At 36.9% G+C, this 25672-nt stretch overlaps 3 protein-coding genes and 1 long non-coding RNA gene across 12 annotated transcripts; 1 reads left to right on the top strand and 3 right to left on the bottom strand.

Moving 5' to 3' along the window:
* Nucleotides 1–2553: 2553 nt before the first annotated feature.
* On the bottom strand, nt 2554–2961 carry LOC116209149 (glycine-rich protein 5). Its single transcript, XM_031542706.1, has one exon. It carries the CDS (start codon nt 2959–2961, stop codon nt 2554–2556), a length of 408 nt encoding a protein of 135 aa, XP_031398566.1.
* Nucleotides 2962–4306: 1345 nt separating this feature from the next.
* LOC116209484 lies at nt 4307–9221 on the top strand. 8 transcript variants are annotated; one of them, XR_004157248.1, is made up of 5 exons: nt 4307–5851; nt 6053–6174; nt 6291–6385; nt 7361–7970; nt 8939–9221. It is a non-coding gene; the product is annotated as an uncharacterized LOC116209484 (long non-coding RNA). The 8 variants fall into 8 exon arrangements; XR_004157244.1 differs by lacking the exon at nt 8939–9221 and having other exon boundaries at nt 7361–7447; nt 7883–8542; XR_004157247.1 differs by lacking the exon at nt 8939–9221 and adding an exon at nt 8197–8542.
* Nucleotides 9222–9330: 109 nt separating this feature from the next.
* LOC116209483 (two-component response regulator ARR10-like) lies at nt 9331–13041 on the bottom strand. 2 transcript variants are annotated; one of them, XM_031543134.1, is made up of 6 exons: nt 12758–13041; nt 12311–12387; nt 12182–12218; nt 11501–11693; nt 9781–9961; nt 9331–9633 (listed from the first exon to the last, which is right to left on the bottom strand). In XM_031543134.1, the coding sequence occupies exons 1-6, from the start codon at nt 12924–12926 to the stop codon at nt 9478–9480; spliced, it is 813 nt and encodes a 270-aa protein (XP_031398994.1). In that variant the 5' UTR covers nt 12927–13041; the 3' UTR covers nt 9331–9477. The 2 variants fall into 2 exon arrangements, with proteins under 2 accessions (XP_031398994.1, XP_031398993.1); XM_031543133.1 differs by having other exon boundaries at nt 11501–11699; nt 12758–13037.
* An 8988-nt stretch (nt 13042–22029) lies between these two features.
* On the bottom strand, nt 22030–25672 carry LOC116206692 (L-ascorbate oxidase homolog). The gene is made up of 8 exons (XM_031539491.1): nt 25283–25672; nt 25056–25165; nt 24000–24270; nt 23813–23915; nt 23257–23602; nt 22814–23179; nt 22651–22729; nt 22030–22500 (listed from the first exon to the last, which is right to left on the bottom strand). The coding sequence occupies exons 1-8, from the start codon at nt 25436–25438 to the stop codon at nt 22291–22293; spliced, it is 1641 nt and encodes a 546-aa protein (XP_031395351.1). The 5' UTR covers nt 25439–25672; the 3' UTR covers nt 22030–22290.

Raw genomic sequence — 25672 nt, 5'->3', positions numbered from 1 at the left:
TCAACACAAAAATCTTCCTGCAATGATTGAAATTTTTCTTTTTAATTCTTTTATACATAATTTAGATGATATTCGATTTTTCAAGAATTATATTAAATTCTCTTCTTTTATATAATTTTTTTTCCTTTATCTTATTCGTGAAATTAAATTATAAAGGAAAAAATTATGTAAATTACCATAGTATTATATATCTAATAGTATATTGTTAGCGATTGTAAATTACTATTTTTTTTCAAAGCGCAACCGCAAATTACTATTTTCAACATTTTATCCTATGTAATGCATGAATTTCACAGCCAGTAACTCTAATATATTGGAATAGGACTGAGTCCCGACTCTTAGTCCCCGGCCAGCCGCATTACAATTTTACTCACCCTACTCGGTCATCACGACAGAGGCCTCATTGCACTCATACGTGAAAAGGAATGCAAACCCGGACCATTTCTTCTACGTCGAGAGATAAAAGTCCGGCTAACTACTGCCTTCCCAAGTGCTCGATTCTCTCTGGACGAAAGTTTGGTTTGGCTCGCGGGCTATACAAAGCACACGCGCTCTGATCTCTAAACCTTTAATTATTAACGAGTGGGATCACCCACTTTGGTCACTGAAACAAGTTTATGACCAACTGAAATGGAATGAGGTCTTTCAAGCCCCTCGATTTTACTAAAAATCTTCAACGTCTTGGACAAAATCAAACCGTTGAAACAGTGTGTGCATGGCCTTTATACGGTCTTCAACCGACAATTTTGAATCTCTGGGAATTTCATCAACAATTGTACTAATAATACAGATTGGTCGAATTGAGGTACTTTTGCAGCATCCTTGACAATTTCAATAGCCCCACACCAATTGAAAATCTACATATCCTCAAAATAGTATGAAGAAATTATCACGTAACAATTTTCTTAAATGTGAGGAAAGAGGAAAATGGAAAATGACAGAGAAAAAGAAAAAGAAAAAAAAAAGGATAATAATGGCAATCTTATATGTGGAACTTCTTTTGAGCCAAACGGGTCATAAATACTCTCTCTCTCTTCAACTCATTCAGAAGAACAACAACGTTTAGATACCCGGGTGATCAAAATTGGATTTCGATGAATCAAAGTAGTCCTAACTACAGGTGCATGATACGTACAATCAACAATTCCTAAAAGCAGTAAGGGCAGCTGTGGCTTTGAGCGTCTTACGTGCTCGCCAGTGAACGGCATTTTGCGGTTTCTGATGTCCCCATCTGTGAAGCGTGCAAAGAAATTGTAAATTCAAAAGCCGTAACAGGACATCAACCTTAGATCGACATATTAAGGCCACATTCGCTAAGACAATCTGTATCTGGACAAGGGGAGGCAAAAAAGCAAGGAAAGCAATTTTTACCTTTATCTCCATAGAATAGTAATCTTGCCAGAGACTCAAGCTTTGGTCATAAGTCGAAAGAGCAGCTTCGAATAACTTCCGCACCTTTGCCATACTCTTTTTATCGCCTGATGAAGCGAGGTTCAGCTCCAACTCGATACAGGTTCTGTAGATATCAAGAGATGGACAGGGAAATGCGAGAAATCTGCAATTCTAGGCAATCAAAGCTTCAGAATAAGTATCTGCGGCTTAGTAATGTGGGATCATTAGGACTTTGAGTCATCTTGCAAGAACTTACTTTTTGTAAATCTCTCTTGCATGCTCAATTCCATCCTTATGAAGAACAAATTTTTTTTTTGGTGTGTATCCTGATATTCAAAAGCTCAACGGGCCCTGACTAATCTAGTTTGACCCAGATTGGCCTACTAAGGGGTAAAACTCTCACAATCAAGCATTTTCTCCATTTACAATATTCGAACTTGAGACATGTTTAGGGGGAACAAGCCCGAATCGCTTGAAACAACCCACGTTGGTTAATGTTTGAAAATATTAAATAATATTTATTTTGTTTCATGGGGCGCTGAAATAATATATATTGAGCCTTAATTTTTCACTTTATAACGGCTATTATTCATACAAATAGTATGTTAATTAATTTTTTTTTAGAAACTTACTATTCCATAATACGATCTTTCCTTGATTGCAAGGAGGTTCATGAGTTTAATATAAGGAATATAAAAATCTAAAAAAGGGTACGGACTGTTCAACCATATAATCAAACCTGAAATCTCCATGATACGATTTTATATTTCGATTTTGTGAATCCTTCATTGGTCGATTCTAGCTAGAAGCTCAATTTTGACAATGTCGGTTATAACAGATATAAGGCTTTGATAGAATGATGGACGTACGCCAAGTCAACAGGAACCGCCACTGGCTGAGTGCAGTTTATCAATTAGCTATAGAACATGATTAATTGAAGAGATCATGCATGACTTCAGCAAAGTTCAATGCTCATTAATAATCTGCTTAAAGTAATTACACGATTAATTGACATGTAAGATCATACAAAAGTATCACAAATTGCAACATCAACATACATGAAGCATGCCATATAATTATTTGATTGAAATTACAATTACGAAACATATTTTCGACTAAATTATTTTGATTATTAGCGTTCGCTTCTGAATGATTCACACTTCAAGGGAAACCGTCTCCAAGTCCCCCACCCGAACCGGCGCCGCCACCATATCCTGCTCCAGCACCGCCACCAAGAAGGCCGCTGCCGCCACCTCCACCAAATCCTCCACCACCGCCGCTCCCAAGATCTCCAATCCCAGAACCAAAGCCGCTACCAGCTCCCACCCCGAACCCAGATCCACCAAGTCCGCCGCCACCACCCCCTCCCCCACCACCCCCGCCACCGAACCCTCCACTCACGCCGCCTATGCTAACACCGACGCCTGGGATGCTGTGGTAGAATGTCTTCTCACCGTTCAGTGATGCAACATTACCGTGGCTGCTCACCATAAGCTTCCTACCACTGGTTGTGCATGCAAGTGCACCCAAGATGGCCGAGACAATGATAAGAAGCTTATTCGCAGTCATCCTTAATCAATGAAGAGAACTGTTTTTTTTTTTCCCTCTTAGTTTTTTTTTTCTCAGGATAGGATTAGAGCTGAGAAGCATGGAATATATAGAAGGTGACAGTTGAGAATTAGGTTTTAAATCAATTAATAATTTAACCCAAAGTATATATTTTCATCCATTATCCGTGCTCAATGTAGAGGACAGTTGATAGCCAGGTTGGCTCTAGTGAAAAAGGAGATGCCCATTTTCATTCTTTTTGTTTTTTGGTGTACAAAAATTAAATTTGCACACCAAAAGGAATATTTCCTATCAGTTATTGATCCTTTTTTTTTTATTATTATTTAATACGGGATATCCTTATGTCTATCATCGGAGCTTGAATATCAGCTTGTTCCTTACACCAATAAGTGCTTCGAATGACTTTCAAAATTCTACTTTATACTTAATTATGGATAAACTCTACCATAATACCACGGTTGAGTCTAGCTCCATGCTGATGAAATTACCATTATTATAACGTCCACGTAATGCTTCCACCTTTTTTTTTTTTCCCCTTAACACGAGATATTCTCGTATTTATTAACTAAGCCTGAACATCAACTTGTTCTTGACATCAATTAGTGCTTTCAATGACTTTCAAGATTCTACTTTATTACTTAATTATAAATAAAGTCCGATATGATATCACGGTTTTACTAACATGTATCAGAGCTCGTGATTATGTTATGCAAAGGTGAGGTCTAACCTCATGCTGATCAAATTACCATTATATCTCCCCTTCAAAAGTGCGACATGTTCCAAATACTTTTAATATTTTAAAAATATCCCTGTCCCGCAACTCTACTCCTTCGCATAACGCCGTTTCGGCAATTACGAGACGTCTTTAAGTGTGAAATGTTTCCAACACTTTTAAGGATGTGTTTGTTTTTTTAAAAAATTTCAACTCAATTCAACTCCACTTATTTTCAATTCAACATCATAATTATTACTTTTTTCATTTTTTAAATTTTTTTAACCATTTAATTCAATTTTTAATATTAAATTCTCTTAATTATTTATTACTTTTTCACAATTCAACAACGCAATTATTACTTAATCATTATTTTCTCTCAATTATTTATTATTTTTCACACTTTTTCTCATAATTCAACAATACAATCATTACAAACCAATTAAAATCAAAACTCAACTTAACTCAATCCAAAATCCAAATGCACTCTTAGGTTCTATTTGGCAAATAAAAATGGTTCAACTCAACTCAATTCATTTGCAGAAAAAGACAAAACATCTTAACTTTTTGTTGGATGGTGGGCCCGATAAGGGAAATAGTTCGGACTTCAATGGAGGAAAAGATGAGGTGGGCTTGCCCTGAAACCATTTATGGAGAATTTTTGCAGCCATTGCAGCACATTTTGAAGAGAAAGGCTTCGACTTGAGATGGGTTGTTTCGCGACGAAGCTGGAGCAGGAGGGAGAGGCAGTGACCATTTGCTGGGAGAGGAAGAAGCTGCTGAAACAAGCGGTTGAGAGACGGTACACTCTTGCGGAGGTCCACTTCAGGTTGCCAGGCTTTGGACGCGGTCTCCGCGGCCATCAAGCTGTGCTTCGAAACCAGGCTACAGAGAGCTCAATTCTAGCTTTGTGGCTTCAATTCAAAGTTTTGTAGGGAAAATTACTTGAATGATACAAGTAATCGGCGAAATCTGGACTGATTCGAGGGAACCCTAAACCAGAGGCTCCGGCTTGAAGAAAGGAGATTGTGTGGCATTGCGACTTTCCGACCTCGATTATGAGGTTCTTCTGGCCGATTTCGATGAAATCTGGAGTGATTCAAGCAAAATCGAGTTTGAAAATGGGGTAGAGGATCGAGCTTGGAATCTGTCGATGGCCACTGTGGCTTTGTTGAGTAGGAAGAGCACCCTACCCAACGGTCAAATGCAAGAGCACCGACAGGGAAAAAAAAAAGAAAGGCGAAACATTAGTCAAATGTATTCAGCTTAGGTGGGGCCCTCAACTGTGGCTTTGTTGTCTATTTGTGAGTTAAATTGAGTTGAGTTAACCGAAAATACCCTTGCTCCTCAACTCTATCCCTTCGCTGGTTTAACACCGTTTCCGCAATCGCGAGATGCCTTTAAGTGTGAAATGTTTCTAATACTTTTAATATTCCAAAAATACCCCTGCCCCCTCCAACTCTACTCTTGGCTGGTTTAAGGCCGTTCCGGCAATCGCGAGACGCCTCTGTTCAGCAGCTAATATAAGCAAGAAGGCTCCCGCCAGTCACGCCAGTGCCTCTCACTGCTTGCACTGCCGCCAAGTCCCATTCCCGTCTCATCCTACGGTCCGGGATGGCCCATCCATTGTCTTGTCGCCGGTCTCATACATCCCCTGCCCTGTCTTCTTCACTGCTTCCTTAACTGTCGTTGCTCTTCTCCCGCCACTTTCACCAATGTTGTGTCCCATTGCTTCCTTCCACTTGCCATCAATCTCATTGTTCGGACTTCCTCCGTCCAGCGCGGTCCCTTCAGCGCAACAATTTCCTTCACTCCATGTATTTATACGTCCCCCCACATTACTTTCTCCGCTTCCGGCTTCTCCGACCAAGCACTCCGCTTCTGATCCTTGTGCTGCCGCCCTCGGCACCGGCCTCCTCTTGGTCCAACCCACGCCTACCCGTCAACGCCACAGTGCTGAGGTTGGCTGCTTCTACCTACCCTACCACCGTGTACCCGCTCACCAATTCGTGTCTTTTCACCGATTCCCCATCGTGCCTGCCTGTCCGCGGAGTGGTCCTCCTCCATTTCTACTTCCCAACTGATCCATTTTTCCCCCCCTCAAGCTGCTTGATCAAATGCCTATCACAGTCATCCCAATCTCTGCAGCGCCAGTTGATCGAATTTTACACCAAATAGGTAAGCTGGGGATGCTTTTGCTTTGTTTACGAGTTTGGAGTTCTTATGAATGGGCGTGTTCGTGCCTATATACATGTTTATTAGCCGGTGGATTGTGATGGAGTCGTATTCACTTATAGGGAAAAGCATCATTGTAACTTTTTGTTATGATATTGATATTGAAACCGTAGCCCCATGGTTTTAATCACTTCTTTTTTGCAGATGAAGTATCACTTCAATTTGATCGGCATTTTCGGTTTCTACTAGAGACATGAGTTGTCCTGTTGAAATTCTGAAACACTTCATAAAAGAAACAAAAGGAACTGTACCGACTTACCGCACAGGTACATACATGACCTTCCAACTTCTTGGATTAGGCCATTCTTTTGGATCTGCTATCCACCTATTAATTGGTAATATTAATATTTTCATGGCATCATTTTCTGTGATTTCATGATAGGTTGGTCAACTTATGTATCTGTTCCTCATTGACTTCAGGAGCAAGAAATGCTGTGCAAAAAAAATGGGATCTTGTTGATGCCATTCGATAACAAGGTACTTCCTTTTTCCTCACCTACACTTGTTTCACTGGCAGTAAAAGCCATTTTTATTACATATTACATCATCACCAACAGCCAGACTAGGCTAAGGAAATGTACTCTGTTCTGCTGGTTTTCATTATTAATGGGCTCTGGCAAATAATTCACCAGCTAATATAAGGTTTAAGAGATCTTGTGGCATGAGGTACTTTGCAATGACGTCAATATACTATACAATTTTACCCATCATTTATAAGGATTTGTTCTTGGTTTTCAACTAAAGTTGATCACTGTGATGATGCGCCCAAAGAGAGGGTGCCATCAATGAGTGTTGATTATGAGATGACAAGGTTACTTTATTCCAACTGGATACCTTAGTTTAGCTAATAAACTACACATTTGTGGTTATACTTTTGGATTATTCTATTTACTGGAGTGATGATAATAATGATCATTGGTCTGCATAAGATCTGTAAGCTATTGTCTTTTAAGTTTCTTCTACACTTGCTTCTGCCAATGTCTGATCGAACATCTCATTTTATTATGGTCTTGTATGAATCGGGAACTTTCACAAGATGCATCATGGGCCCATTACGTGCTTATCTTTGGTCAAGATCAGTTTTATTTTAAATGGTCTTACTTCATGAATCAGGACCATAAAGGTATTGAATCTTTCATCGGATAAGTGCGCACCTATGCTAAGGCCTTAAGAATTGATCGCTTTCATCTTATTCAATTACTTTTACCATCAGTTGATGGCAGTTGTGCTTGACCCAAATGGAAAATTAAATTGGTATTAACACCGCCATTTTCGCTTAGATAGTATTCTTCTACGCATTGAAGATGATAGATTAGGAGCTAAACTATATTTCATATTATTTTAGTAATGTAGCTAATACCCATTTGGTCAGTTTCTTTGTTGATAGTCAATAGTTTTCTCTTCTTTTTTTTTATTAACTATTAATTTTCACTTTTTCTCTGCTGCTTGAAGGAACATGAGTTGTGACTGACGCAAATCGATTTTCATGGATTGTTGGTGTCGAATAAATTCTTCAAGCGATGATGTTTCCATTATAAGGTATTGCAGGGACATCTTTAGGAGTGGGTTTTACGATCCCATCTTCTTTTTTCCTTTCTTTTTTCCGAGAGAAACAGAGCCCAGGCCCATTCGATCCCATCTCCTACTGGAACTGGCGGGTGTTCACTGTTCAGTCAGCTCATTGATCGTCACATGTCTCTGCAAATCGCAGCCATTAACCCTCCAAGCCCATGCGACCAGCCTGACCAGATCTGCTGGTCCTTAGAGCCATCAGGATTTTTTTCGATTTCATCAGCGCACAATCTTCTTGCTAAAGATTTCTGGGATAATGAGGGCTTGACCTGGAAACTCATAGATATGGAGATGGAGAGGGCCTCATAGAATCTGAAAGTTCCTTTGGATTGCGGCCCATAACCGACTTCTCACCAATAGTCTCCATGCTTCGTGGAACTTATCTCACTCTTGCCTGTGCAGCTCCTGCAGTTCAGGGGTGGAGTCTTTCACTCATGTGTTTCGGGATTGTGTCTATATGCGAGCTATGTGGGAGACCATTGTCCCCCAGGTATTCCGTGACTCTTTCTTCTCCCCTCCCCTCTTGGACTGGCTTACTTTCAACGTCCTCTCTAAAGAGGGTTCCCATGCTGCCCCATCTTGTTGGGCAAGTGTATTTGCTATCTCCTGTTGGTTATTGTGGTCTTGGCGGAACGAGGAGCTTTCTGAACAGAATTTTTCTTTATGAATGGCTGCTTCCTTCCAGCCGGCTTACAACGATTGCTGTCATTTGTTAGGACTAGTTAGGGCGTGCAAATTAGGGGGCTGGAAGATTTTGGGACTGCTCAGAGATGTTACCAAATCCAAGTCGATGATCCGATCCAAGTTGGAAGATTTTTTTTTTAAATAACAAATTAATTCCAGGAATATCTTTAAGTCATAGCTTCATATGTATACATGTCCATGAAAGTAGTTTGGGTGGAAGTAGGCTAATTATTCAAACTCACTCATTTTGGTTTCTTTGAAGTAGTTTGAACTCGAATTTGTGCATATAGCAATTTGTTAATTTTGCTTTAAGATACTGGATTTGAGTAATATGCTTGAGTCTTGGTATTCTTATCAATTTAAGTGAATTAACGAGAACTATTTGTTGATTAATATGCTTGAGATTACTGGAATAGTAGATACAATAGATCTTCTTATGTATTCATTTGAAGTAGAAGTTATAGTTGACCTTTTTTTTATAGTTGACTAGATTTGCTGATATATACAATATTAATTGAGGCATTTGACTTCAAGACTATCATTAAAGACCACCTACAATGAGGTTATTATAGAAGTCAATTATCAATGACAAATAGTCATTGTTCTTGGTCGACATTGAACGTCTTATGTAAAGCGATGGTCCATATTTGATAATCACTGTAGATGTAAAGTCGTACTGCACACAGTCAGAACCTTATACCGCCAGCTTCGCTCTACTTTGAAATGTCATTATGCGTGTGTTGCAACTCACCTGACCATCTCATGGCTTCAAAGGGTAGAATGCAAATCTCCAGGATTTCGAGGTCGAGGAAGACTTCCAGAAATTTCAAGGATTCCGACATCGAGGAAGACTTCCTGGAGGGTGTCAATGTGAAGGCCTTCACCTTCTCCTTGCCTCAGTACAGCCTCGTTGATGGAGTAGTAATATGAATGGCCTGTGCTAATTTTAAAGAATTTTTATGTGCTCGTATGTGCTCATACAATGTAAGCTGCTACAACTACTACTAATAATAATAATAATAATAAAGGCACGTGCAACGCACGTGCTATTACACTAGTTATTATAAGTATAATGACGTAAATGCATTCTTTTCGATGGATTAGCGATCATCATCACGAGTATAAGCGTATATGATTGGGCACGTCAATGTTCAAACCTTTATTTAATTCTTGATATTATAGTTTCGGCATTCTTCAGATGCCACTATTACAAACCATTTTAACCTGCCTATTCTTTAAAAGAAGCTACATATATATTTGTTATATAAATGTTGAGGTCACTTTATATATATGTGCTTGTTGCTTCTAGCTAGCTAGAGAGTTAGGTCAAGGGACAAGTCCTCCGCACCACTTGCAAGTCCAGCCACGCTCGATGAGCTCAGAGACAGGGACAGCTCCGACCTGTGATCGGCTCCATGGTTCTCAGGCCCTCGCCTGCCCGTTACCTTTTGATCCGCAATATTCCTGCCCTGCAAACATACAACAACACCGAAATAAACAGGATCAAAATAGGGCTGGCTAGCCGATATGCTTCCATATCGGGATATTAACGGATAATGATCGGAACGTGTTCATGCACGTATATATGGTGATTAATAAATTGGTTAACTTATTACTTGGGGATTGGAGGTCCTGAGGAGATCCCTGAAGATGATGTAAGAGGATGGCTTGTTGGTGATGATGCTGCCGTCGTCAGAAGCAATGGCAAATGGGCGATGTTCCGTCACTTTCCGTGCAATATTATTCCATTCTTGTCCAGCTTCTTGATGAGGATTCTCGGCCATCTCCAGCTTCTCCCTGCACACACACACACACACACACAGACACACACATATATATATCAGGACAAAATCATATTCACCAGAGCTGTACGTACAGAAATTATAATTTGGAAACAGTAATATGGCAATAGTCAAGAAAAAGTACTGCAAAGAATTTAAGCATCACGTGAATTTCTTCAATTGGGTTCTTCCTCTTCCCCCCCTTTCCTTCTGCTGAACCCACCCCATTTCATGATAAGATTTTGAATATCCCATAAAAAGAATATACATATATATGCGTGCGTGTGTGTATATTTGTATATATATATATAGGAAGAGAGAGGGGGGAGAAATTAATTTATTCTTTTTCCTACTGACAAAAAAATAAATTAATAAAAAGTACAAGTAGTCCATTTAGGCATCGAGCCTGTGACCTTTAGGTCAACATGCGAAGAGCGTGTCCCACTGTGCTACGCTTTTTTTTTATTAAAAAAAACCATTTCTTATTATATCTTTTGAAGAGGATCTTTAAGGTGCATGTATGTTATATGAGGAAGGTCTCGGGTATAATCATACAGGCAAAATAAATTGCTTCAATTTGTATGGTAAAAAATATTGCAATATCAAATAAATATATCCAGTAAATTACATATATTATGTAAATCACGTGAGAGTAAATCACTTGGGTTCATAGTACATTACTTACTAATGAAGCAAATTCACATTCCTCCAAGTAAATCGCATAGATGTCAAAAAAAATTTACTATTATGATTTCCAATAAATTACTTATATTTTGAAGAATTTTACTTAATACTCTCTGGTATTTTAATGACTGTATTGTACAGTCACTTTCATTATTTGTACCATAAATTTTTTCTCTTACATCTTATACGGACTAGTAATTACATGAAATTTAATGCAATGATATTTTTATTCCATATCATGATTTCGATTTTCATACATATCTTAAGTCATGTGCTCTTCGGTTCCCCTTCCCCACAAACTCCCTTTTCTTTTTTCCGGTTACATTGAGACTCATTCGTTTAATACAAAACTAAGAATGTCTAGTAAAGGGGCATCGATAGTCTCGCAATAAGATTTGGAGAAAATATGGTGTTAGTAATACACAGACAAGTGGTTCTGTAAAACTCCACCTCCGAATAACACATGTAAAGCAAGAAAGAGAGAGAGTTGTTTAGTGGGACACTTATCATTCGAGAGTGAAGTTTTATACAGCCACTTGACTTTATATTACTCACCAAATATTTTCTCTAAGAATTGAATCTGAAACATCTATAAATTACCATATTAGGACTTGTGTCATTATACTCTCCCTTTTGCAAGTTGCTCGTGAAAGGGTTGATCGTCGAAGCTCGAGACTTTTTGCAGGTTGCTCGGGAAAGCTTGAGGCTCATGACCTACAAGGCTCGTGGCTTGCACGTGATCAAGAACTATCTTTTTATTGTTGATCATCGTATCAACGTCTGATCCTCTATCGTTTGCGTTCATATCTTATTTAAATTGTTAGCAACCATATCTTTATGTTACGTTCATTTATAAAATTATGATGATTACCGTTCCATTATCGGGTTGCCGGCATTGATAAGAGAGAGTTGCCTTGCGCCCCATGCACCTTGGTTTCCGTTGCCGGAGAATATATGGCTATTCGTTCCATGTGGATTATAATGGGCATAGGCCGGGTGGAAGCGAGCGTTATAGTTGGCACGAGCCATGAGTTGTGCCATCTCCCTCTGCTTCGCTGCTAACACTGCCTCTGCGTGACGAGAACTCCGTAAAAAATCTAACAATGTTTAATCTAGACCCAACAAACTTATGATCTAGCGATTTAAGATGCAATTAGTAACACAATATGATCATAAATTCTTGATAGAAGATGATTAGTGAGAAGTATGAGAATAGCTTATGATCCAGATCTAGATGATCCCGTTCATCTAAAAGAGACATTAATTTTGTGCTCGTGTGCGCCCATATATAATTCACGGGTCAGCGCAAGCATGCACGTGCGTCCATCTCATTAGATAATTTGTAGCTAGTTTCCGTCATTTTGTAGTAAGATGCGTACGTGTTGCTCTATTTATGCCAATCGATAATAAACGATGACGTTGGCTCTATCCGCCACTTGCAAGAAATTATTAATATTCGATTGGACCAAGGTGCTTGTATGATATATATATATATATATATATATATGAAGTGCTTTAAATATACATATGCATATGGTTATCTTTGGGTTACCTTGTATCATCTGTTCCTGCTTCATGCTCCGGTACATCTGCAACAACAATACACGACATGATAATATGTATGCATATATACGTTCGAATTCTTAACAATGGAGAGAGTGAGAGATCATATTTATAGGACCTGAAGATGGCTCTTCACGTGAGATATGGTAAGTCCCGTCACACCCATTATCTGCAAAACCATCTTTGGGGTGGCCCCTGCATATGTATGTATATGTTTGTCAATTATCATGATCTGATGCGTGATTTCGTCGTGATTCTTACATCGTTTATATAAAATGCTTCCTATATGTGAGCAAGTTGATGTTGCTAAAAGCTCCTCATAGACTGAAAGAAAAATTGAACGATATCATATGGAATTCTGTATGGCAACAAAACATGCATGATCATAAAGTGTACAATAACTTCTACCAGCCGGGTTGTAATTCGTACGTTGTTTCTCCAGGAAAAAGAAAATAATAACATTACTTCATACAATGCAAGTCATTGTTGCTTAAAGTTTTTCGTCAACTAAAAGAAGAATCTCCAAACGGAACCATAAATGGGAATTCCGTATAATGCGACTTACGTTCTTCTCCCCCAAGGCTTTCGACTGCATGCGTGAAGGAGCGGTGAAGGGCAGGGGTCCATCGGAGCCGAGGAGTCTTTGACCGGACGTACGGCCTCACGGGGGCAGGCTTGAGGCTGATGTCGGTCATTGGATTGCTCTGAGAGCGAGCCCTCTGGTGAATCCTCATATCGCCCGAGCTGTTAGCCTCCAAGGAGCACTCCTCGGTGGCAAGAGGAGAAGGTGGATATATAAGAAGAAGTAGATGGAGAAGAAGAAGACTTGTAATTCATATTGTGAATTTATTATTATTTTTTTTGTAAATATATATATATTTTAATTTGCTCCTTGTGAGGTGGTAGTAGCAACAAAATAGATGGGGGGAATAAAATAAATACTTGCAAGACCAATACAAAAAATTCTGTTGAACAAATTTGTCTTTTTATGCAGCTTTTTCCGATTCTTCTGAGTCTCTGGGAGATTTCAGGGATGTTTGCTTTTTCAATTCTTTGAAAGCTTTGATGGGGAAAGGGAAAATTCCATAGAGGAAGTCAGTCTTAGATTTGTTCAAAAATGCCTTCATGATTGGGTGAAAATATTGAACTTTGTAAAGAGAAGTACAATACCATCTTTATGACATAACAAGAATAATTATTTTCATATACTTTAATCATATATACAAAGAGATTCTTGCTTTCTTATAATTCATAATCACAATCATACAATGCACCATCTTGTGAGTGTTGTATAATTGGTACGTAATTGTGCCCATGTACATGTGATTCTACCTTCTTCTGTGCATGCGCCGCATATATCTTGGGGATCATGTAAGATGTTTATCAGATTGTATATGTATTGTATTTTTCTTTTAGTATATGTATATAGAAACTTACATATATATAGATAATACCGTATCATACGTGTCGAATAGGAAATTGACTGATGCAGTTGTGTAAATTTAAAATGAAAACCGTTATGACAGAGGACTTAATTAATACGTCATTCTCTATTTTCACTAATACAATCGGCGGATTCCGATCTTATCATTAGAAAAAAAATTTCTTGGAGAATATGTCCAATAAGATTGATGAAAATTCGAATCTTTTTTTTTATTTAAAACTCATTGTGGTATTCGGGAAATTTAATGGGTCTCGATTAATCTAATTTGAGTTGGATTAGTCCGTAAGGGGATAAAACTCTCACAATCATAAATTTTCTTCATTTACAAGACTTGAATTTGAGATCTTATTTAAAGAAAATAAGTGTCAAATCGTTTGAACCAATTCATTTTTATATGAAGATTGGACTTTGAATAAAAATAAAATATCAAAAATCAAGCAAGTCAAAAGGGTCAAGAAAATAGGGAGAAGAAAAGGGCAAAGCATAGAGAATAGGGTGAAGATAATAACTGAGAGTTAATGTTACTGCAAACCAAATTTGCAACGTTCCATACGTTAAAGAGGGTTTGCTACAAGTTATTACAAACATAATATTTAAAAAGATAAAAAGATGAATAATTTATGTGACCATGACATAAGCTCATGCATGTAATTTATTAACTAACCTTGTGTAAGCATTACCCCCAGAACAAAAAAAATCCTTAAAAAATGTTCAGACTCTCCCTTTCTCCATATAAACTCCAAAGACTGACCAGAGGAAGTACCCTAACACTCAACGGCCCCCAGACTTATTTCACTTAATTAATTCACACACTTCATTTTATTTATTTAAGTATTATTTATTATTTTCATAATTTGTGTAAGAGACTACAATTTCTTCTAGTCAAACCACAAAAAAGGATAATCTGATATTTGAAACCACAAAGCAGCTCCATCTGACTATTTCTTCCAGTCAAACCGCATAGCAGCTCCATCTATCCAACATATAGAATTGATTCAGTGCGCGATATTTGAAACCCTCACATTCATTTTGAAATAACAATACCTTCTCTCTCAATTATATAAAGACTCTTTACTTGTCCAAACTTACAACTCTATTATTTACTATATTTTTGTAAATTTTTTTTGTTATAAAGGAAGCTATTGAGTTTAGTACAATGAAATATAAATATTAGTAATTAATAAAGGGGTATGGATAAGCTTACTACATATCAAATTTGAGCTACACCCCTTTTCTCTTTTGTAATAATCTTTATAATTTAAATATATATTTTAGTTTTTTTTCTATTTTATTCATAAGGAAATGTCAAAATATACTTTTATTTTGATAAAAACTTTTGCGAGAAAATATTTTATTTTATTAAAAAGAAACTTCTAATAGATAAATCCATCTGAAATTTCATCCTATCCAAAAATTTTGACCAAATTTTCGTAGGTAATCTATTGTTTCTTCAGAAATGTTGAAAGTTCTTGTTATCATCGGAGCTGAGTAGAGAAGTGCAAAAGAGAGACTCGATAACGAGAGGACAGTAATAATATAATAATTAAAATAATTGTAAGAATAATAATAATAATAATAATAATAATAATAATAATAATAATATTATTATTATTATTATTATTATTATTATTATTACAATTATTATTATAAAAATTAGTATAATAATAATAATAATAAAATTATATTAATAATAATAATAATTAAGTCGATTTGCTTTATAGAAAGAAGATATCAATGAACTATGAAATGGTTTCATGGGATTCAACCAATTGTCTTGATCGTGGGATAATAATAATAACAATTATTATTATATTAATAATTTATAATAATAATAATAATAATAATAATAATTTATTATTAATATGATAATAATTATTATTATTATTACAATTATTATTATATTAATTATTATATTCATAATAATAATAATATATGAATGATGGAATTTTGGAGAAAGAAAGGTGTGAGAGGAAAATAAAAACAAACAGCGGAAATAGGTGCTTATTTATTTATTGTCAGCTCGTAAATTTTTACCCCATAAAAATATAAATTTTAAATTGAATTTAGCATCTCTATATAAATAACTATGAAAAAACACAATTTAGAAGACAAATATATTAATTTTTATTGCTCAAGTATTAACTAGTTTTTTACATCTTTAAATTTAAAATATTAATAAGGAACTTTGTTTTTCGGGTGTGCACTTCCATGTATTCGGAAGACTGATGGATGCCACCTAATTTATATTCGAGTTGGATTGGCCAATTAAGATGTGATTCCCCTGATCATGGATTTTCTCTATTAGCAAGTAAAACTCAAAACCATTTTAAAGGAAAGAGGTGTTGAACCATTTGGACCAATATGTTATTTATGGGAAAGTTGTTTTTTTTTTAACATTTTAGAGACAAATAATGTATAATATAGGACACATTATCTAATTGACCATAAAAAGTAAACATTTTAAAGACAAATTAGACCTCCCTAAAAGATTATCATGCAATACTAATGGCTTTTTAAGCAATGCAGGATTTTACATCGGTGCACGTCAATATATATGGTATAGCACCGGTACTATAGCACGACTCATTTTTAAATTGATTAAGCCAGTTGGCCATATCAACAAATCTAACTTTCGTGAACAAAATTAGGTACCATGCAAGAAATAAGGGATGTTGACGATAGTCGACAGGGTATATTCCGTGATCGGGGAATATCGTGTAAATGTCTAAGTATACGGATTGAATATTGTATATGATGCAAGCAAGGGAAGTACGTTATGCATGAAGAGGGAGTGTTGGAGAGGACTTGTCCAATGTATCAAGAGAGCAATTTGTTTATTACATATATTTACTAACAAAACTACAAAAGGTTAGGTGGTCGGAGTTTACTTGGCCGGGGGGTGTGGCGTATGGAAGCCTCGCATGTCGGAGAATCCTCGGACGGTGACACGTACGGAGGCATGCAAGAGCGGTCGGTGGATAGGTGACGTCCTACCGCTGTGGGGACAAGAAAGAAGCTTCTTAGTTCCCAATTCATTCCCCACCAGAAGTTGGTGACGCCATTTCTTTGGGTTCTTGTTTTTTTTTTTTCATTTAAATAGAAAAATTTAAGAGTTGATAAATAAACTTTGAGATATGATACGGTAGATAAATTACGATCGATGGGGATGATTTTATCCTTCAATATAGTTTTACTCATTGAGGATCACTCAGGCAATTCTTTGTTTTGGTAACCGATTAGATGTGAGCCTATTTGATTATTATTGATCATAAATAAAAATCGAACCCTATTCGTAATTTTTTAATATGTTTTTCTCATATATTATTAAATGAGTCTTTTTGTTTCCCTTTTGTTGACTAGTCATCATAATGGAAATAAGGTTCTATTAGGAATAAAGAAAGTGCAGTGTAGGCACCTTACGGCGGTAAGTCCACCAAGATTCAACCAAATCTTTTTATTCAAGGGACTCTACGGTAATTTTCTTCTTTAACCCGGAATTAATTGTTCTATCAGGAATCATAATCATATCCATATCATAGTAATAAACTAAAACTCTTGCATACAGGGGAAACATGTCACAACAACAGATTTTCTTCCTATTTTTACTGTGCTTCTTTTAATTTATTTTTTCTTTTGCATTTAACCTTTCAATTGCATATTTGTTTGGGTTGGCTCAAGAAGGGATTTTTACCCCCCTTAAGCACATATATATCAAAGGTTCAAATCCCACCTCAACCTAATACTCCCATGTAGTTATTATTCTTTTTTGGATAAGTCCCATGTATATTTTTCAAGCCAATTAAAAAATTAATAATGCATTCTATATAAATACTTTTTTCATTAAATCATTTATAAATATTAATTTTTTTGGATCAAGATGTGTATAACAATAATGAAGAAATGTTAGCCACGCATATCTTATACATTTTACGTAAGAGGAGTGGAAACCTATAATAAAAGGTGTATTCCAATACATTCTAAAATTCATATCTAAAAGTGACTAGACTAAAGGGTTGAATGAATTTTCCACGAGCTACGTAAAGAATTTCACGAGCATCCTCAATCCAATTAGGAAAAGTACAAAAACCCCTCCTTATAATTTGGGATCGGAACAAATTGCACAATGTATTTTTGTTATGGACGATTAGCCCCCCCTATGGTGTATTTTGTTAGATATATGGGGTTACGGCGTTAATTTTTTTTCATTTTCAATCCTCAATTTTTAGCCTTTTAATCATTTTGGTTCTAAATTTTTTTCTTTTATCATTCCTATCCTAAACTTTTCATTTTGTTTCATTTTAGTCATATAAAGAAAATCGAAACATCAGCCCCGACCCCTCATTCCCTTTCGATTTTCTTTGTAGGACTAAAAAAAACAAAATGAAAAGTTGAGGGAATGAATGATAAAAGAAAAAAGATTTAGAACCAAAATGATTAAAAAGTTAAAGATTGAGGATTGAAAATGAAAAAAAATTAACGTTGTAATCCCTTATGTCTAACGGAGTACACCACATGGGACTAATTGTCTCTAACAAAAACATATGGTGCAATTTGTCCCAATCCTAAATCACAATGAGAGTTTTTATAGTTTTACCTTCTTTTTATTATAGAAGTTTATTTCTTCAAATCAATTTTTTTCTTAAAAGAGCATTAATTATATACAAAAGTTGAGTTGTTATTAAGTAAAACATTAAACCTTGTCCAGTAGGATCGAGGAACATTAAATTTGGGCCATCGCGATCAAGAAGCGAGTATGGGCCTTTTCTACACTTTTTTTTGTCTTTTTCTTTATAAGGATGATTAAAATTATTTAACTTGATCCGTAGATACAAACTTTGATTGGACAACATTTGAAGGTGGGTTGTTTCCTTTTCTCAAATGGGATAATGGGTTAAGAGGCTCAGCGTTTATTTACTATTTAATTACTAAAATGACTTCAATGATTCAAGTAATTTATGTAATAATGGTTTTTTAGAGAAGCGAAAATGAGATCAAATGATAATTTTTTGCTTTATATATATGAGGATAGATTTCGTATTGAATTTGAGGAAATAAAATATAATATATGCATCAATTGGTAAAGCACGAGTTCCATCATGTCAATAATGATTAAATGATAAATAGTCATTTTTTATATAGAAAATTATATATCAATCATCAAAATAATGATTATGGGAGAAAAAAACTCACGATGTATATATATATATATATATATATATCCTCTCGCCCAAAGCACTAGTTTGCCTCAACCAGAGACACCCAACTTGCTCAAGTTCTTCTCGTGGGAGAGCCATTCTTAGCGATAGTCGGATCCATGGATGCTAACATCACCGAAAGCCATGATCAGGTGAGATTTTTCTCCTTTTGTTTTTTCTTTCATATACGAAAACTAGTGTAAATCCGCCGTGCGTTCTTGCGGTTAAAAATATATATTAATATATATATAATTTTGGAATTAACTTCATAGCCATATAAGTATTGCAAATAAGTCATACGAAGTATTTGACAAATTTAATGTATATTATATAACAATATTTTATTAACAATATCATCAACCAGTCATTAAGTGAAAACAGAACATCACTTCTTTGTTAGTCAGTAGTTTAAAATAAAAATGCGTCATTACATATGTGTCATTTCATTCATGACCACCACTAATTACCCACTATTCGATTAACTTCTTGCCCAAAAAAAAAAAAAAGAAGAAGCTTCTCATTCCAAAACCCTCACTTGATGATCGATTACCTTTCTCTTTCTCTATTACCTGTAGAATTGCAACCCAGAACTTACTCAATTTCCGTCATCAAGGAAAACTAAAGAGTTGAAATTTAAAAATTTTGAATTTTTTTTAAAAATCTCTTTAAAGTGTCTTATCTTTATTTGTACAAAAAATGTAAAGAAGCGAAATCTTTAAAATAATATTTTATTTACCCGTTCAAAAAGTGACAAATTGCTAAAGGAAAAGTGACATTTATAACTCTCCTTTAGTTTAAAGATATAAATATAGAAATAGATTTGACGAACTTCTCGCAAAAAAAGAAAAAGAATGAAAAAGATGCTCCTCTTTCCAAAACTGTCACTTGATAATCCATCACCTTTCTCTCTCTCTATTACTTGTAGAATTGTAATCGAGAACTTACTCAATTTCTGTCATCAAGGAAAAGTAAAGAATCAAAACTTAAAATTTTGAATTTTTCTTTAAAAAAATCATTTTAAAGTGTCTCATTTTTATTTGTGCAAAAAATAATAATAAAGAAGAAAGAGCATTAAAATAATATTTAATTTACCTACTCAATAAGTGACAAATGGCTAAACGAGAGTTACCTTGTAACTCTCCTTTAATTCAAAGAAAATACAAATATAGATATAGGTAGATTTGTGCGAGTCAAAGTAGGCCAAGTCGGTAGCCTTTTCTTCAACTCTTGGGAGAAGCGGAGATGAGCAGTAGGATTAGGAAAAGGCCTAACCGCTGTTGAAGGAATAGAGGCTGTTTCGGGGAAAAGTTCAGGGAGATTTTAGATCTATAATCTTAGATTACATCACCGAAAGCCATGGGTGTGATTTCTTTCCTTTTCTTCTTCTTTCTTTTATGTATGGAAATCTGATACCGGTTGGAAAAAGTTCATCTTGGGGTGATTTTTTTTCTTTTTCTTCTTTCTTTTATGCAGGGAAATTTGATAAAAGTTCAAATTTTTTGGCAATATTTTAGATCTATGATTCTCCTTAAATTCACCGAATTATTTATGGATACTAACACCGAATTATTTATGGAAATTTGATACCCGTGAAATAATCATTTAAGGCGAGATTTTAGATCAATGATTATATCTGTGATGCTTTCCTACCATATCTCTCACATCGCCTCTGATCGACTTTGTCGGATCCATTGGAGGATAAATTTTGTTTCTTCTACTTACCGAAAGAATAAACTGGTTTCTTTTTGAAAAACTTAGTACTGTTCTGACTGTCATATTATTTACTGTCGGACAATGGAGAGAAATCTTTACCCTACCCTATGCAAAGATTTTAGAGCATATTTTTCTAGTGATGAATGTATAATAGTTTAGGCCCAATATTATTCCTTTGACTTTGACTTTAACTTTAACTTTAGCTTTAACTCAACACACTACATAATAAAAACACACATTTATCAAGTCAAAAATTTTAACTTTAACTTTAACTCAACACACTACACAACAAAAATACACGTTTTCCAAGTCAAATTTATAATCTCATCTCATTTGTCTTTTTTCACAATCAAAATCAAAATCAAAATCAAAATTAACTTTAGTTAACTCTATAATGAAAAGCACCTTTGGGGTGTTTGAATTGTAAGTTAAAGTTTTTTAACTTTAACTCAACACATTACGTAATAAAAACACACATTTTCCAAGAAAAAAATTCTAACTTTAACTTTAACTCAACACACTACACAACAAAAACATACGTTTCCCAAATTAAATTTATAATCATATCTCATTTGTCCTTTTCCACAATTAAAATTAAAATCAAAATCAAAGTTACTTTAACTTTGAAACTAAACGCACCATAAATTCTTGCTGTGTTGTCTACCTCCATGGTTTTTCCCTGCCAGGTGTATGAAATAGCTAGCTAGAATGGTCTTTACATGGTTTAAGCTGGCCATCACTGATATTGGCGGGCACCCGTGGCCTAATAAACAGAATCTCCCATTGAGAATGATTGATTCTTGCATATACATCTACTTATTGTGCGCTTTATGCCTGACTGGATATCCTTGAAAGTAGTGAATGAATAATCAACCTGTTTACTTATATTTCCCATTCACAGATGTGTTGTTGATGAACTACGCATGGCAGCCTTAAGAAATTGTATTTATTAGTACATGCTTCTAATTAAGAAATAAGAGTTCATGCATCATTTTGTGTGTTCTATTTCCCTTTATTAGGATCATGAGTTTTTTCATAACTGCAAAAATTATATCTATATATGTATATATATATATATATACACAGTAGATATAAGAATTTATCGAATCTTTAAAGGGTAAATTATACTTAAAACCATAAGGTTCAATTTTTTTTTAATCAAATTTATCATGAACTATTTTTTAAAGTAAAATTACAAACATCATATTTGATCTTTATCCTATCATGTTAATTTTTCTTTCTTCTAGCTTACATGGTAATCGATTCTAGCTGACATAGCACATGCACGTCATCCAAAATAACAAGAAAGGCAAATATTTAAATATTTTAAAAAATAACAACCCCAAAATGATTTCACCTTTAGAAAAAAAATAGTTCGTGTTAAATTTGGAGCGTAATATACACAATCGACAGAAAATATACATATATATATATATGTATATATATATTGTATAGGAAGGGTTGACACTAAAAGAGTTTCGGTTCGTGATCCAATGTACGACTGGGCGTGATCAATTGTGGTATGATTTTCGAGGCAATTATCGAGTTAAAATTTACGAGGAGGAAAACGAAGCATTAAATGAATAAATTCCATACAAGGCTGAAGTCTCTCAATCGAAAGAGCTCAATCTGATTTCATCTCCTGGTTAATGAAAATCTCCCGTGCATCCTCTGAACAAACATACAGAATCGCGTCGCCACCCTCTCGTGACGATCTGTCAAAGAAAAACTGATCCTGGCTCGGAGTTAAGGCCTTGTGTGACGGCCCCGGGCTCGCCCACATAGAAGAGCGTTCTTCGGGATCGCCGCCTCGTCCCTGAGAGACTTGGAAGGGGTGTAGACCCTGAGGTAGAACTGCTGGCCCAAATACTGCCTCGCCCAATTCTCCGATCTGATGTTCCACATTCCCACATTGTCCAGGGCCACATAGATCACGGTCCACGCCTTCGGGTACACCTGTGGCCCATGAAATCAACCAAGGTATGTCAAAGAAAGTTGGGTCAGGTCGGTTCAACTCATTCTCAAACTGTTAACTGTCCGTCCAAATTTACTCGATGGCGTGAACATGGCCACTAGCTTGATCATGTTGAGGTGAGGTTCACATACCTGAACTGTAGAACGTGCGACCGTGTCTCTCAAGTTGTATCGCGACCTACTCGCCTGCGTCCACTGACCTCCATCCATACTGATCAAGATCCAGAATCCCAGATTTAATATTCTAATATCGATTTAACCAGTACATGTTCTTTTGATAATATAATATACTAACCCGACAACGAAGAAGGAATATCCATCCATGTGCCACGACTGCACTGTGTCCTCCCAGTTCTGGAACACAATCTCGATGAACTCCCGGAAGTTCGCTGCCATGACAGAGGTCTGGTAGTAGGCGTTCCCCCAAGTGGGACTTGTAGGGATGCTTCCCAGGTTAAAGACTCCAGGGATATTGAAGTAGTCTGCGAGCTTCAATGGTGTATCTGCTGGAATGAACGAGACGCTGTTGACAGCATACCTCTGCTTCCTGTTGATAATGGGGGCAGAGTTTGCCAGCGTGATGGTTCGGCTTGGTTTAATGAGTCCATAGTGATAAGATCCTTGAGGATTTGGACGGGGACCGCTTGCTGTCAAGTTCCGCCTGTTTTTGACGACAGTAAAGTTAGAAAACTTGGTAAATCAGCTAAATGAATATGCACTAGAAGTCATTCACCTTACCGGATAGATCGGGCCTGGTTGAGGGACCAATTGATCTGGGTTGTAGGTCCACGGGGGACAGGGCCAGAGACTCCTCTCCTGGAATTGCTGTAGTGGAGAACGGCTGTGGTCGTGAGCACCGGAGAAGTGAAACGTGAGGACACGACAACATAGTAACCCTGAGGCAGTTGGTCAGCTGTGACCAGGACGGAATAGGACTGTCCAAGGTGGATGTCGAGGGCGTCATACGTGTTTTGGATAGTGTGGGATCCCTCTACCTCGACCAGCTTCATCTTGTGGCCTTGGATACGGAAATTGATTGATGTGGTTAGCCCCACATTCGATATTCTGAACCTGTACGTCTTTCCTGTATACGGTTAATTAATTACACAATAAGTTGGTAAATAATGGAAAATTCGCACTTGAGGTACATATTAGAAAGGTGTATCCGAGTTAAGAAGTTCTTCGGCTTTTTGTCACGTAACCATAATTAATCACATCTGTTGACAGTTTTGGTCCTATCCAAGCTATAGCAATCAACTGGGTGCAGGCATGGATAGGTTTAACGTCAAAGTACCTGGATCTACTGTGAAAGTGTATCCGTTCCAACCCCGACCATTGATCAGAAGCCCATCAGGAAGAGGAAGTTTATGGCCACCATCTGATATGCGTTTTAAGTCCTACAAGTTCCGTGGAAACAAGCACATCAGCAACTAAAACAACGAGCAGGAGATCCATTCAGTATTGGACTCGAAGATAATTACATAGTGGTTTCTTTTGAACCAGTCTCCAGTGAGAACCATGAAATCCCCAGCAGGAGGAGGGAAAGGGACAGGGATCCGCGGGCGGCTCCATATCCTGATGCTGCCGAATGCACCAGCAGCCTTGTGGAACCCGAGAGACGGGAAGTAGAAGTAGCTCCCAATCTGATCCTTCACTTGGAGGATGTACGTGAAGTTCTTCCGTGGCGGGATTGGGCAATTCGTCCCGTACACTCCGTCTTGCCACGAGTTCCTTCTCTGCTGTATCCCGTTCCTGAGGAAAGCGATTCGAAGCAAAATATGGCAGTTTATTACTTCAGTTTTGCTTACTGTTTACTGCTTGCTACAAAGCTCTGGATGAACTCAATGCCAGACGAGGCACTGATACCGGGAACAGCATGACATGCTCACGGTTTTAGGTACGGGGATATGATTAGACCCGATAACTAAGGCAGGTGTCCAGCTAAAGGAATCCAGCATGTGATGGAATAGTTTAATGACGTACTGCAAGATCTAGATATTCAATATTTTAAGCACATCCCATTAAGGAATTGGAACAGTCAATGTCCTTAAGATACTAAATTAATGGAGCCCTAAAAAGGGCAATAGACCAAGAGGGGCGAAATTGCCAATGCAGGCAAGAGCAATGATATTGGCCCATATGCCCTGTTCTTCCCTACATAAAGATGTAGACCATTCTTTATTCACATGACCAAGGGGACATAACTTTTCATCACTCATATATCCCTTTGGGGGAACTCACCAGCATACCTTTCGGCCAAATACGAAACACCGGTATAAGAAAAATGCGGATGACAACTCCCGTAAATCTGATACCAGGGATATATTCAATCCTCCCCGGAGAAGTACATAAAAGAACTTGCCAATGCACTAGTTTCAGACTCGTATTAGGCAAGAGAACCTCAGATCTGATAAACCGGGGGGGACCGACCGAAAGTCACGGTTCCGCATAATCTTTGTTCTGTTAATGAGCAAACTGAGCTAAAAGAAGAGCTTCACAAGAACATGACATCCATGGAGAAACGAAACGAGCATTACCAAGAAAGGAGGAACGGCTCCCTCAAGTAGTTGTAGACGCTGATAACCAAGTTGTCATTGGTGATGGCGTCGATGTGCGGCCCCGGGAACTGCCCGTTGATCAGAATACCCTGCAAGCAAGTAGCACCAACAAAAGAACTCAATGGCATTATCGAACTAAATGCCCCTAAGAAGCAAAGCAAATGAGAATACATACAAGAAGAAGAAGAGCTGCTGTGCTGACTGACCTGTTGCTTAACTCCAAGTGGGTAAATGTCGCCATAAGTGACCTTCCAAGTGAAGAACCTGTAAGGGTTATCTCCATTGGCGCCCTGGAGCTGCAGGAAGAGGAGGAGCAGCCCATTGAAGATGAGAGAGTGAAGAAGAAGAGTGCAGCCTCTCATCTTCTCCAATGGCCTTGTTGCTTCCAAAGGTGGGAGCTTTGAGGCGAATGCTGGGGGATGAAAAGCTCAATGGGATCAGATCTGCTGCATTGCTATGCTTTTTATATAACTGCAGATTTTGGAGGCAACAATGTGAAGAAATTGAAGTTGGGTTGGGTCTCTTCCTCTCTCTCTCTCTCTCTCTATCTCTGACTCTCCGTCTCTCTGTTCTGTGCTGGGCTGCCTCTGTTCTTG

Source organism: Punica granatum, chromosome 5, assembly GCF_007655135.1.
Source record: "Punica granatum isolate Tunisia-2019 chromosome 5, ASM765513v2, whole genome shotgun sequence".
In the NCBI taxonomy this organism is placed as follows: domain Eukaryota; kingdom Viridiplantae; phylum Streptophyta; class Magnoliopsida; order Myrtales; family Lythraceae; genus Punica; species Punica granatum.
This window is presented reverse-complemented; position numbering and strand designations above follow the sequence as displayed.